Source organism: Manacus vitellinus, unplaced genomic scaffold (genome assembly GCF_001715985.3).
Source record: "Manacus vitellinus isolate BGI_N305 unplaced genomic scaffold, ASM171598v3 scaffold_21_pilon, whole genome shotgun sequence".
Lineage (NCBI taxonomy): Eukaryota > Metazoa > Chordata > Aves > Passeriformes > Pipridae > Manacus > Manacus vitellinus.
In genome coordinates this window covers 62,765-75,722 of record NW_021939546.1, presented here as the reverse complement: position 1 = coordinate 75,722, position 12,958 = coordinate 62,765, and the positions used below count along the sequence as shown (strand labels likewise).

The following is a 12,958-nucleotide window of genomic DNA, read 5'->3' as shown; positions in this document are numbered from 1 at the left end:
GCACCGTACTGCTTCTAGGATTGATTGGGTCAGCTTCCAAAGTACTTCAGTTCCTTTCATTTGGTGCAGACTGAATTGGTTGCAGGAGCTGGAGTAGCTCCTTCTGTGCTTCTGTGCTGAATTTTGGTTGTCAGATGTGCTGAAGCAGAATTTCTGAGCGTTTTCTAGATAAGTTCAATAGCAATGTGGGCCTGAGCTTTTACTAAGACATTCTGGAGCCTAAACAACCCTGCAGCATCTAATGTGGATTTGATTAATGTTTGGCCTTCTTTCCATCTAAGTTGTATGAAGCAAGGGGGTTCCAATTATTTCAGATCCCAGGTAATGATTTCTTTTCTGCTACTTAGCTATTGTTTTGTTTCAGAGCTTATACATACTACAAAATGGGAAATCTGGACAACAGAATAGCTAATCCAGATCAACTCCTTACACAGGATGTGGAAAAATTCTGTAACAGTGTAGTGGATCTGTACTCAAACCTTAGCAAGGTAAGTCTTCCAAGAGAGAACTTTGAGTAATAGCTGTAGTCGTTTAGGATGTGGTGTCAGCTCAAAACAATTGTGTGTGTTTTTATGTGGGTTGCTTGAAATATGGTATGAAAAAATATTGTTTATGATATTATTTCACACTCTGTGGTTTTCATGACCAAAGCACTGTTTATGAGTTGTTATAATTTGTATTAAATTTTCTTTTAAAGAATTTGTTGCATTCTTTTGCAGTTGAAGAATGATGAGTTTACTTTCTCAACTTTTGGAAGAAAACCAATGGCTACCTTTTAGTTACTTACGAATATTACTTTTGGTAGGGAGGTGTGGTTAAATAAGCTCTTCCCTCTTTCTCCTGTAAATTTTGGGGGGTTTAGGTAATGAAGGAGAATACTTGTGGATGTTTTTAGACTATTTCTCTGTTTTTTTTAATGCTATGTTTTTCATGCAAGCTAAAGTATAAGCGAAGTACAAGTGACTTTGTTCAAAGCCTTCTGACTACAAAACCTGTAGTTCAGCTGTTTTAGCTTTGAGAAAGAGGTTATGGAACAGGATGCTTGCAATTTGGATTGTTCCTTCTGTCAGGTACATAGCCAAATATATGGGATTATCCTTTCTTTCAGTATTTCTCATAATTACTTCAGTTGAGTAATCACGGGGTCTAGTCCACTTCGATTAGTGAGCAGGGTGTTATTACAGATCTAAAATAGTGAAGTACTTTTTTTATATGGTGTGTATTTGAAGATCATAATGCTTCTGTGTTCAATTCTTGAGTGAATGTTTTCAGGAAAAGTCATGTGACTGAGATTACTCTTGTTTTAGGTTTTAGTTTGTGTAATAGGTTAACCAGTATTGTGCTTTTAACGCAGAGCTCTAACTGTTCTTGGAGTGGTGTGTGGTTTCTGTACCATTTTGTATTAATTTTGTGTTCTAAGGCTTTTTTAACTCTGCTCTCTTACAGCCCTTCTTGGATATAGTTTTGTATATCTTCAAGCTAACAAGTGCAATAGGAGCACAGGTAAATTGAGTGGGTTTTTTAGAATTACAAGTACATTTCCCCTTCTTTGCTTATAGCCTTGTATAGACCTGTATAGACCTGTTTGGAATCTGAGGAAAACTCTAGGTGGTAATTATAGATTCATCCATTATTTGAAGGGATATGCTGAAAATATGCATTTACACTTAATATTTTGTATGCTTTAGTGTGCTCTATTTTGAGGCAAGGAAAATAAAACCCAGAATTTGTAGGCATTTGATCAACAATTTGAAGAAACAAGAAAATTCTTTATTTTCTTCTAGCAGTTATTTGAGAATCTCGTTTAGTACAGTACTTTTCTGACTGCATATGTCTTGCATGAATTCCATTTACAGGCAAAAATAAGTTTTCTCTTCCTGTGTGACCTCTATGAAGGGGAACCATTTCTTGCATTGAGCTGTATAACCATTATATTCTCGCCCCCCTCCCACCAATAAGCTGAATCATTTCAGAAATAATTCTTCAGCTTAGTGTAATGATATATTATCAAAAATGTTCAGGAGCTGAGAAGTAGAAGCTCTGGGACACATCATGCAGATTTTGTTGAGACAGTCTTGCAGTAAGGCTTAACTGAACCTATGTAACTTTTCCAGTCTCAGATGTCTTTGCATCGCTGTCTGTAGTAGTTATTACAGGCAGTTTATGCCGTGCCACACTACAGTGGTACTTAAGCATGCTGTTTGGGAGCCCTAGTCTGTGGAAGTTGAGGATCCAGAAGATCCTGCCAGGACTGCTGGAGAGAACCAGGAAATGTATTGGAGATATATAGATCAAAGAAGAGAATGGGATTGAAATATTGGCTGCTATGACAGTGCAGTAAACGTAGAGACAAAGGAGTAGGCAGAAAGGAGACGAAATGAGAGAGGACCGGGAAATTATTAATGAAAAAAACTAGGACAGTAGAACACAGAGGTCACACTGGATGATAACAGAAACTTGAGTAGAAGGCTGGGATAAGAAGGAATTCTAGGGACAGAGAATTAGTAAAATTTGTTAAGCAGTATCACAACACGAAAGATGGAAATGTGATGGGAATTGCAAATGTAGTTGAATTGGTAACATAGGTACGTAGGAGGTAAGAAGGCATTCGTGCTTTCTGGGTATATATGTTGCCATTTGAGACCATCTAGATGGTAAACTTTTATTCTCTTTTGATGTTCACAGGGTCCAGCTAGCATGATGGCCTACTTGATTATTTCAGGGTTTTTCCTTACGCGTTTAAGGAGACCAATTGGCAAGATGACTATTATAGAGCAAAAATATGAAGGGGAGTACAGATATGTCAACTCACGTCTCATTACAAACAGGTATAGGTTTACTTGGATGGCAAGATATAAGTGACAATATTGTGGGGTAAATGGAAGCTGTGCATTAAAATATATTTGGGGAAGCCTGATGCTATCAGTTCTGAGCCAACTGTTTGCATCTTTATACAGATTATTATAAAGTAATTTGTATGTGCATTATACTAACTGTAGCTGGGGTGTAATAAGCTTATGTTCTACTGTTATGAAAAAGTACAAACCCTTATTTCTTAAGGTAACTGAAAGTGCTCTATTCCTGTGTTTTATGCCTTTTTTCAAAGACTGTCTTTGACAAAAGGAAGTAACATTCCTTTCATTTGTTTCTTTTTAGTGAAGAAATTGCCTTTTATAATGGAAACTTGAGAGAAAAACAGACTATTCACAGAACCTTCCGTAAACTGGTAAATCTTCTTTTATCTCCTAGTTGAAGTTTTGCTTAAAATGCTTTAATTCTGTTGTGGTGATTCTTGACATGTATTCATAGAAATGGAATTATAGTGGCTTGGTGTTTTTGCTACTGCAGTCATTAGATTAAAAAATAAACTAGAAGGCTATAAGGAGAACACAAGATCTTGGTAGAGTGGTTTTTCTCTTGCCACTTACCTCCTTTTCACCCACCACAATTACTGTTCTCGCTATTGTGTGTAGGTTGTTTTGATGTCAAGTGCAAGTCTTTACCAGCAGGGACTCTTGTGCAGTGCTTGTCACAGTTAAAGGTGTGTTGAGGTATCTGATGTACTGAAAAATAACTGTTTGAAATCAAATGTCTGTAAAATAATAGACAATAGTAAAACAAGTACTGATGTAGTTTGAACTTCTTCTTCTGTACCTTACTAGGTGGAGCACTTGCATAATTTTATCCTGTTCCGGTTCTCTATGGGTTTCATTGATACAATCATTGCCAAATGTAAGTGTTTGTCCAGTGCTAATGGATTTCTGTAAATAACAAAACAAACTTTTAAAATGAGAATTGCCTTTTTTCTTATTGTGTAGCTTAGTATTTATTCTTAAACTGCAGACCTTGCCACTGTGGTTGGTTACCTGGTTGTTAGTCGTCCATTTTTGAACCTGTCTGATCCTCGTCATCAGAATAGTACTCATGCAGAACTTCTGGAGGTAAATAGACTAGAATTAAAACAATCTCCTGATTTTAAGTTTTGTTAGTCCACATAAAAAAACTTTCTTCTATTCTAGGATTACTACCAAAGCGGAAGAATGTTACTGAGAATGTCTCAAGCTTTGGGCAGAATAGTCCTAGCAGGCCGTGAAATGACAAGATTGGCTGGGTAAGCTTAATAGTAGTTCTGTAAAAGAATCTTTCTTAAGCTTTTGTTGCTGTTTGTCATCTCATTTTGAGAAAGTGCCCGTAGAATTAAAATAAATTTATGTGCTTTGTTCCTTGCAGCACCCTAAAAATATAGAAATTAAAAACATTTTATACTGAAAACATATCTGAAGATGTGCTAATTTTATCCACTATTTCACACCTGAATAGTAGCAGCATACAGTTTGAATGTTTAATTAAAAAGGCGTTGTCAGATGCTCCTAAATCAATTATGTATTGATTATTTACCAAACTTTTTAAAAAATACCTTAAGAAGAAAAATTTGGCTGTTACACTGAAAGGATCTTGTAAATATTGTGAATATTGGACAACCTGGTGCAACTCTAAAATGTAAACATTCTGTTTCTATGCTGGGATGAATAACTTCGTCATTTGACAGTTTAACAGTGCTCCAGTGCTCATTAGAGCTTCTTTGGATTTCTTTTTTTTTATATAGATTTACAGCTCGAATTACAGAATTAATGCAGGTTCTGAAGGACTTGAATAGTGGCAAATATCAGCGTACTATGATATCACAAGAAAAAGGTAGATGTGACATAATATGCAATATGTGCATGTCTGTGTAGTGTTCCAATCTCTAATACTTTTTTCTTAATTTAAGATGCAGATAAAAAGCAAGCTTTGTCCTTGATACCGGGATCTGGAGAAATTATCAACACTGATAACCTTATCAAGTATGTTTACAAAGTTTTCACGAGTTTAATGTTTTTCATGTAGACTGGCTTTTATGTCTTCCCCTCTATGACTCTTAATAGAGATTTTAATTACAATTCGCAATTCCTGTTGTGCTTGTGTATTTACAAGTAATTCCACCTCATGCCCACTCAGCATTTCTATTCTCTAAGTCAATCCTTATCCACTCATGTTAGCAGAAGACATAAACTGCTCTCTGGACTTAGGCTTTTTGGTAACATTTCCTGCTGTCCTTTGGAGTGTGACTTCCCAGACCATTTTGTTTACTCTTAGAAATATGTTAGTTACGGATTTTATTCCATTATGTAGTTTAGCTGTAAAAATCAAGGGCAAATCTGTATTCATTTCCGAAATATTTGCTTGTAATTCTGCATGCTCAGAGACCTCATTGATGTACTCGTGTAGGGATCAGTTCCTTCATTCTTTGTAGTCTGAGGAACATGGCATTGACATAGTATTACTACTTAAAGGCATAAAATACAGCCAGTTAAGAGATTAAGTAACCTCAATCTGGGCAGTGTGGAAAGCGGATAGGGAAGTAGGAGGGAAGGAATGGGGGAAGGGGGAAAAAAGAAAGGAGATGATACAGCTATTTTTATTATTTTCATTTAAAAAATAAGGCAGGGGGAGATGAGTAGAGAAGTCATTCATTGTGTATCCTAGAAGTAATGAAATACACTTCACTAGTAGGCTTAAAATGATGTGCATCCTTACATGTACGTTTATATCCACAAGATGTTTTGGAGACCAAAGGCTTAGAAAATTTGGAAAACAAATACATGAAGGGGATAAAAACAAACCTGTAGATGTTTAAATGCTAAGGTACCATTTTGGTTCAAGAACTTCCTCAGCTGTTAATAGCTGGGAAGTGGGAGAGTGAATGAAGTACTGATGAAATCTTGCCCTGTTCCATAAATCTCTGAAGTAAGCATGCAGTATTAACTTCTTTGAGGCAACCGTTCTGTTTTTTTTTTTCCCCCCAATGTTGCGATACATACAGGTTTGATCATGTTCCATTGGTGACACCTAATGGAGATGTTTTGATTGAAGACCTTAACTTTGAGGTAATGTTTTTAATATCATAGCAAATGATATTAATATAAAATTTTCAAGTGAAGGTGACAGCTTCAAAGGTCATCTGATTTATAAAAAAAATGCAAACATCATGTTCGTTTTTAACAAAAAGGCAACGAGCTATTTTCACAGAAGAAGTTTTTATTATTACAAGTACGTTATCTTCCAGCAGTTGATGCTAAACTGGTTGGGGGAAAAATTAATTTATTGCTGAAAATGCCTCATTGTAATGTCAGAAAGTACATGTGTACAAGCCTATGATGATACCAGATTGTCTTACTGCTTATAGAAGCTTTCAACAGTACATCCTCACTGTGTTTTTAATGTGTTGGATTTGCATTTTTAGGTTCGATCTGGTGCAAATGTTCTGATTTGTGGGCCAAATGGGTGTGGGAAGAGCTCACTGTTTCGTGTTCTTGGTGAGGTAAGGGAACTTTTTAAAACAAGTGGCGGAGAATGCAAAGCACTGTTGTAATTGGACTTTCTTTGTCACATTTTAACCTTTTGCCTTTTGCAGTTGTGGCCTTTGTTTGGTGGGCGTTTAACAAAACCTGTAAGAGGAAAGTTGTTCTATGTTCCCCAGGTGAGGCCAAGTACTTTATTTGACAATAGTGTTCTCTTTCTACTTTCACTATGTTTAGAAATATTTGACATATCTCTTTGGTTCTAACTGTATCTCAGAGACCATATATGACTCTTGGAACCCTCAGAGATCAAGTTATATATCCAGATACTTTGGAAGATCAGAGAAGGAAAGGGATTTCTGACCAGGTAATGATAATTAGTTCATTAACCCTTTGTCTTGCTTAGGATGAGTGATGCTTCCGATTTAGAAATACTGAAACTGCTATTAAAAACACTGCATTTAATTGGATTTCAATATTTACCAGGGTTGATAACATGGTGGTGTAATCCTTTATAACCTTTTTCAACCATTTCTTTGTTAAGTTCATGTAAGCTTTATTTGTGATTCCTGTTTCCATAAAAGGTGCTGAAGGAGTACTTGGATAATGTCCAGCTGGGTCAAATCTTGGAACGTGAAGGAGGCTGGGATAGTGTTCAGGATTGGATGGATGTACTCAGCGGGGGAGAAAAACAGAGAATGGCAGTATGTCTCAGAAGCATAAATGTTTAACAAATGCAGAACATAAGTAAAAAATATGATCTGAATTGTAAGCTAGTTTTGTTCACTAAATTTTAAGATTTTACTTAGAAGAAACCACCAAAATGTGAAATACCTGAATACTGAGAAAACAACTGAAAATAGTGTTTATTGCACTCAAAATTTAAAAGGAAATGTTGATCTATGCCACCCTTTTACCATACCTTATGCTTTCATTGTATAAACAGAAGTTCTAAAACAATTATCTTCAATAAAAAAGTAAAGGTAATATACAACTCTTGGATTTTCAGCTTTCAGTGGGTAGCAACTTAATTCCCTTGCCATAGTACACTTTTAGACACTAATTTTTAGTATAACTTCCAACACTGCACTATTGGTTGTTGTTCTGTATCCACAGTAGCTTTTTTTGGTTTGCATTCCAGATGGCAAGATTATTCTATCATAAACCCCAGTTTGCAATTCTGGATGAATGCACCAGTGCTGTTAGTGTTGATGTAGAAGGCTACATATACAGCCACTGCCGAAAGGTAAGCTCTTTGTTTCTAGAATTACATCTCTTTGTGTTAAGAGGAGACTTAAAATGATACAAGGTTCACTCTTCCTTATGCCTAGTGCAGACTAAAAATTAAAAAAAAAACAAAAAAACCCACAAAAACCTAAAAAAAAAAGCTGAGTCCTGTGAACTTTATGCACACTAGAATTCAGTAATCTTAGGATAATTTACATGTACATGTAGCCTCTGTGATATACAGAGAACTCTTACTAACGGCTAAGTAACCTTACTTTTCTAGATAGTCTTAGAATGTCAAGTTAAGATCAAATAATCTAAGATTTTAGACTTTTTTGTTGTTCATAAGCTTTCTGTTGGCCAGGGCAAGAAGTGAAAGGCTGGAAGTTAACATTTCCATCTATTTTGAGATATGAAAAGCCAAGCACTCTAGGAAAACATGATGTTATTAAATACAGTTTTGTTTTTCCTCTTCCTCCTTAACTCACCATTTCAGATTCTATGCAATACCATGTGAAATATCAGCACGATTCAACTTCACACCCCTACTCTGGGAAAGAATAGGCTTGAAATAACATTAGTTATTGAAATAACATTAGTTATTGAGTAGCAGTATTCTCAGGATAGTAATGGAGCAAAGCTGTGCCTCCACTAAAATACATTCTTGAAACCATAAGTGGAAACTTAAGGAGCCTTCTGCAGTAGTGAATGGAGAGTAGGTGAGGACTCTGCAGAAGGGACAGTATTTCATGAACTAATTTTACCACATTGATATCAATACCCTGATGCTTTCTAAGTCTATTTTCCATACACTTATTATTCTGTTAACTTGAATATTCCTTTGTACTTGCCAAGTGGCTAATGCATGTTACTGAAAAATAGAATTCTTTTTTAAGCTGTCCTTGCAGAAAGCAAAAATGTTACCTTGTTTTATCATCAGAGCCATTTTGTCCTTGCTGCTACTGTTAGGGATGAATAGTTAACTGAGTTGCAAGGAAACAAAGGAAGATTATTCACCTCTAAATTGTCACTCTGAGTTAATTCATTATAGCTTTTGTGGGTTTGGGGTTTTTTATATTGCTAGGCTTTCTTTATTCACAGGTTTATTGTTTTACCTGTCTCATACCCTACCTTCTTTGCCCAGTTGATTCTGTTTGACGAATCATTAGGAGCAAAAGAACGATGAAATCAATTAAAAAAGATAAATCCCTCGTTTCCTTTTTTTCCCCCTGCAAAATATTGTATTAGGCTATATATGTCTAATGTTAATAATAGTCTGGAAGTTAGTGGTTATGAATTTAAGATCTTCATCTGCTATCATGCTGAAAAATAAATAACACCTTACCCATGAGAAAAAAAATAACTGTTTTGTGGGTATTTTCATCATATAGGTTGGCATCACTCTCTTCACTGTTTCCCACAGGAAGTCACTCTGGAAACATCATGATGTATGTAGTCTGCTTTACTCAGAATATGTGTAGGTGGTCGGGGCTGGTGTTGACTGACTTTATTAAATTGACTTTGCAATTCGAGGTGTTGTCATTTTACATCCTGATAGGTCATGTTCTGGTTTTGGGGGTTTTTTTGTTTGGTTTTTTCAAGACTTTACTTTCATATTCCAGTTTCACTATTTGAAATAATCTTATACTTCTAATTATGAAGAACACTATCCAAAAATCCTTCTATGTATCTGTAAAAGTAGCCACAAAAATATGAAAGGCTCACTAGATGCTTAAGTCTTCTTTCTTAGACTCAAAAAACCCCTTGAACTAGAATCCAATAAACAGCATGGAGTATTTTTGCTTTCACTATACCTAATATATCTATGCTTTAAAAAAAAAGTTAATCTGTAATATGTGGACTTCTTTTTTGCAAACTTAAGATTTTACTACTCTTTTTATGCAGACAGAATGTATGCGTGGGTAAAAATCCTGAGTGAATACACCGGGATTAATGTGTAACTCAAAGTATATTGTCACAAAAGCCAAGAGAGCAGTGTTAAGTCTGGGTGTGGCTGTTAGCAGACTGATGTATGATATGCAAAAAACCCAGTTTAATGTTTTTATAGAGGCAGTTGAATTTAATGAAATGTGAAGTAGAAACAGCTTACCCTCTGTTTAGCTGAGTTTAAGATTTTGCTAAAACTTTTTAAAGTTTTTTTATTTTTAAAACTACTTCAAAATACAATTTATATAGGACTTTATAAACCTAGTAATTTTTTGGAGGTTAATAACATACGTTCTTTGTTTTTCAGTTCTACTTGCACATGGATGGCAGAGGAAACTATGAGTTCAAGAAAATAACTGAAGACACAGTTGAATTTGGATCTTAAAGTCATAAACTGAACTGCTGCAGAGACTGATGATTACAGGAAGTGTGTAGAATGTCAGAAAATGTACCATAAAATTACTCAGCTTGTTAAGCATTTACTATTATGTAGGATATTGCTAATTGTGTATATGTTGGTTTAATTATTGATATGTACTAAGAATGTCCTTATTCTTGTGGTTTAAAAACCTGCCTAAATTAAATTGGGCTTAAATTGGTGTAACCTGATTCATCCTGGGATGCAAACCATTTGAAATCGGCTGATTTGACTTTTGTAGACCTTCTTTCCCTTCACTGAAAAGCCCTGTTAAAATTAGGGTTGCTACCTCTCTTGTTCCTGCAAAGCAGTCTTGGATTTTTGCTCTGTTCTATGCATATGATAAGAGTGATCTTATGCAGTGCAGGACATTGTCCCATCTTCAGATCTGTGCCCTGTTAAATGAAAGAGCCTTTTCCTTGTCCAAGCCTTGTGATGTAGCCAATGTGCCCTTGCTGCAAAAGGATGAACTGAAACTAAAAGACAAAACTAATTCCTTCTGGTGGTAAAAAAAAGAATTAAGCTTGTTCTTTGCTGGGTTTTGGATTCTCTTTAGCATCTGTCTGTCTGTGCAGTTCTCTCTGCTGCTCAGCAATCCCATTGTCTCCCAGTTTAGCAAGAGCTTCATCCATCCCCTACGCCAAATGCCCTTTTTCTCTTAGAAATACTATGGTAATGAATAGCTGAGAGGAGGCTAAGGGAGGAAAAGACAGATGCACAAAAGAAAGGGGGGAAAGAAAAGAAATGAGATTTTTATCAAACAATCTTGTGAATGTTTTTAGCTCTGAAAAAATGAATGACTCCCACAAGAAGCAACAGAGAAGAGAGTGTGGGTCCAGTCATTCCTCTCCTTAAATCAGTGGAGATTAGAATGAGCTCAGACATGTTCATCTGTGAAATAGCAGACTGTTGTGTGTCTTGAGTTCAGTCCTCTAATACAGCAGTTACTTTTTCCAAGTTACTCCTTTTCTCCCTCTTCAAAAAACCAGGTCTACTTATGATCTGAATTTGCAAGTGAGGATAATGGTACTTCCTGTTTGGTCTTCTAGGCTGTGAAGCCTAAAGCAATGCTTTAATTTCTATGTTTATTCTCTTATTTGTTATGATGTTTCTTATTTCTGATACAAATTATTTACGAATTATTCTCGCTGTTGTCTAAGGATATCTATTCCTTGCTGGTTTTCTTGTTCCAGCTGCCAAATCCCTGTGAAGAAACCAAACTTTTAAGATAGTTTACTGTGACAGTTTCTTCCTTACAAATGATTACTGTGGTTGTCATTTGACTTTGACAAACATAAATGCAGCAAGGTTTTTTTTGTGATCAGGGAATAAGAAGGTATAATTCAAACTGAATTGCTGTTTAGGCTTTAAAACAAAAATTTACAATACTTGTTGTACAGTGAAGGTCTAGTAGTTTTTTAGTAGTTCCATGTAAGATACAATATAGGAATGCACTACATGAAGGCATGCATAAAATATGCAATACATCAGTTCTCTGTGCATCTTTTATCAAGGGTTTAGGTTAAAAAAACCACCCCAAGTTTTTATAAAATGGATACGTACTTGGATGCACTGCTGATTGTTAATTTTTACCCAGTTTGATTAGTCATTATCTTTCATGCTGAAATTGCTATCTGTTAATGTTTTTCCTTTTATCAGGTTTCTTGCCCCTACCTGCCACTATTCTTTCAAAGTACTCAAATGCTGGTATAAGAATCTAGTGACCACAGTAGATTCAGAGTATAACGCATCAGTGAAAATCAAAAAAGCTTCTCTCTGAAGTATAGCATATTCAAGAGAATAAGGTACCAGAATAATTTTTTGTGCTTGTTTAACAAGAAGGCAAATAGATACCTGATTTAACTAATCTCTTTTTCCTCTTCATTCGGATTCTCACATCAGCCATAACGTAGCAGGTAGCAGCATGCTGTATGTGAGGTCGTAGTCTTTTTTCAATTGTAATCATGAGAATAGGGATGCCAGATAGGTGGTTGTGTCAGGAGGTTTTTTTGGTTTGGGTTTTATTTTGTGAAAGTTCTCAGCACAGATGCAACTTCTTCTCTTGGAAGGGCTGTTTTAGTAGCCTTTTGGAGAGACAAAGGAAAAATTAATGTCTAAAATGAGGAAGTTGCTATGATCTTTGTGATTAGGGCAGTCTTTTGCAGTGGAGTAGTAAACTTGGGATACTTTAATGTATTTTTTAGTGCTGACAAGCAAAACCACACACAGCACACTTATGTAGCCCCCCAGCAGCCAATCCCAATTGTACTTTACAATTTAACTGGTTATAACAGAATTTTGTGTAATCTCTTATTTATTTTTAAAACTAACAACAAACAAACAAACTAAAATCCATCTCCAAAACCAAGGAGGAATAGGTTTGCCTTTAGATGCCATGAAGTTCATTGAAACTGAGGATGCTACTATCTCCTTAGGGCCAGAACTTAGTGTTTCTAAATATACTGGAAGGAAAGAAAAATACTCTTCTGTGCTTGATTGTAAGAAAGACTTATAAAGAAAGTATAAAAAAGAATGATGTTTTAGAATTATATTCTTAAAAGGCCTTACACTAAAGTGTTTGAGATAGACTTGATCTAATGGAAGATTGTAAAAACTCTAATGAAGATGATCCAAGTCTCAGTTCTGTTGCAGAATTGCACTGTGATACTGTATTTTAGTTGTTATGTTTCTTTAATAGCACAAGCTGGAAGTTCGTAAATGGGAATTCTGAACTATCTTAGTAAGACGAAGTAGTGATGAATATTTTCAGTCTCAAACTGTTGGTGCTTTGAAGACGGTACTGGTAGTAGTCAGATGGCTGCATTTCAACAGTGGTGGGAAACATTCCTGTGTGTAAATACTGTAAAGTGTTTTGGAGGGGGAAATGGCGCTATATAAATGTAAGACATTAAGTGCCTCTGAAATAATAAATCTAAAGATAAAATTTATCTAGGCTTTTTATGTTTCTTAATGATGTGATTAGGAATTTTGTAATAGTTCAGTGAATGCATATTGAACAAATGTT

At 35.5% G+C, this 12,958-nt stretch overlaps 1 protein-coding gene across 4 annotated transcripts in view; it reads left to right on the top strand.

The window, feature by feature from the left end:
- Positions 1-12,881, top strand: part of ABCD3 (ATP binding cassette subfamily D member 3) — a 28,217-nt gene extending 15,336 nt beyond the window's left edge. For all 4 annotated transcript variants that reach the window (XM_029959785.1, XM_029959784.1, XM_018072176.2 and 1 more), the window contains exons 7-23: positions 365-488; positions 1,447-1,503; positions 2,686-2,828; positions 3,157-3,226; positions 3,663-3,732; positions 3,844-3,941; positions 4,020-4,111; positions 4,607-4,695; positions 4,772-4,844; positions 5,864-5,927; positions 6,284-6,361; positions 6,455-6,520; positions 6,619-6,708; positions 6,926-7,045; positions 7,483-7,587; positions 8,960-9,016; positions 9,823-12,881. In XM_029959785.1, coding sequence (XP_029815645.1) covers positions 365-488; positions 1,447-1,503; positions 2,686-2,828; positions 3,157-3,226; positions 3,663-3,732; positions 3,844-3,941; positions 4,020-4,111; positions 4,607-4,695; positions 4,772-4,844; positions 5,864-5,927; positions 6,284-6,361; positions 6,455-6,520; positions 6,619-6,708; positions 6,926-7,045; positions 7,483-7,587; positions 8,960-9,016; positions 9,823-9,900 — 1,474 coding nt within the window. In that variant the 3' untranslated portion in view covers positions 9,901-12,881. The remainder of the gene's footprint in view (positions 1-364; positions 489-1,446; positions 1,504-2,685; positions 2,829-3,156; positions 3,227-3,662; positions 3,733-3,843; positions 3,942-4,019; positions 4,112-4,606; positions 4,696-4,771; positions 4,845-5,863; positions 5,928-6,283; positions 6,362-6,454; positions 6,521-6,618; positions 6,709-6,925; positions 7,046-7,482; positions 7,588-8,959; positions 9,017-9,822) is intronic.
- The last annotated feature ends 77 nt before the right edge of the window (positions 12,882-12,958 follow it).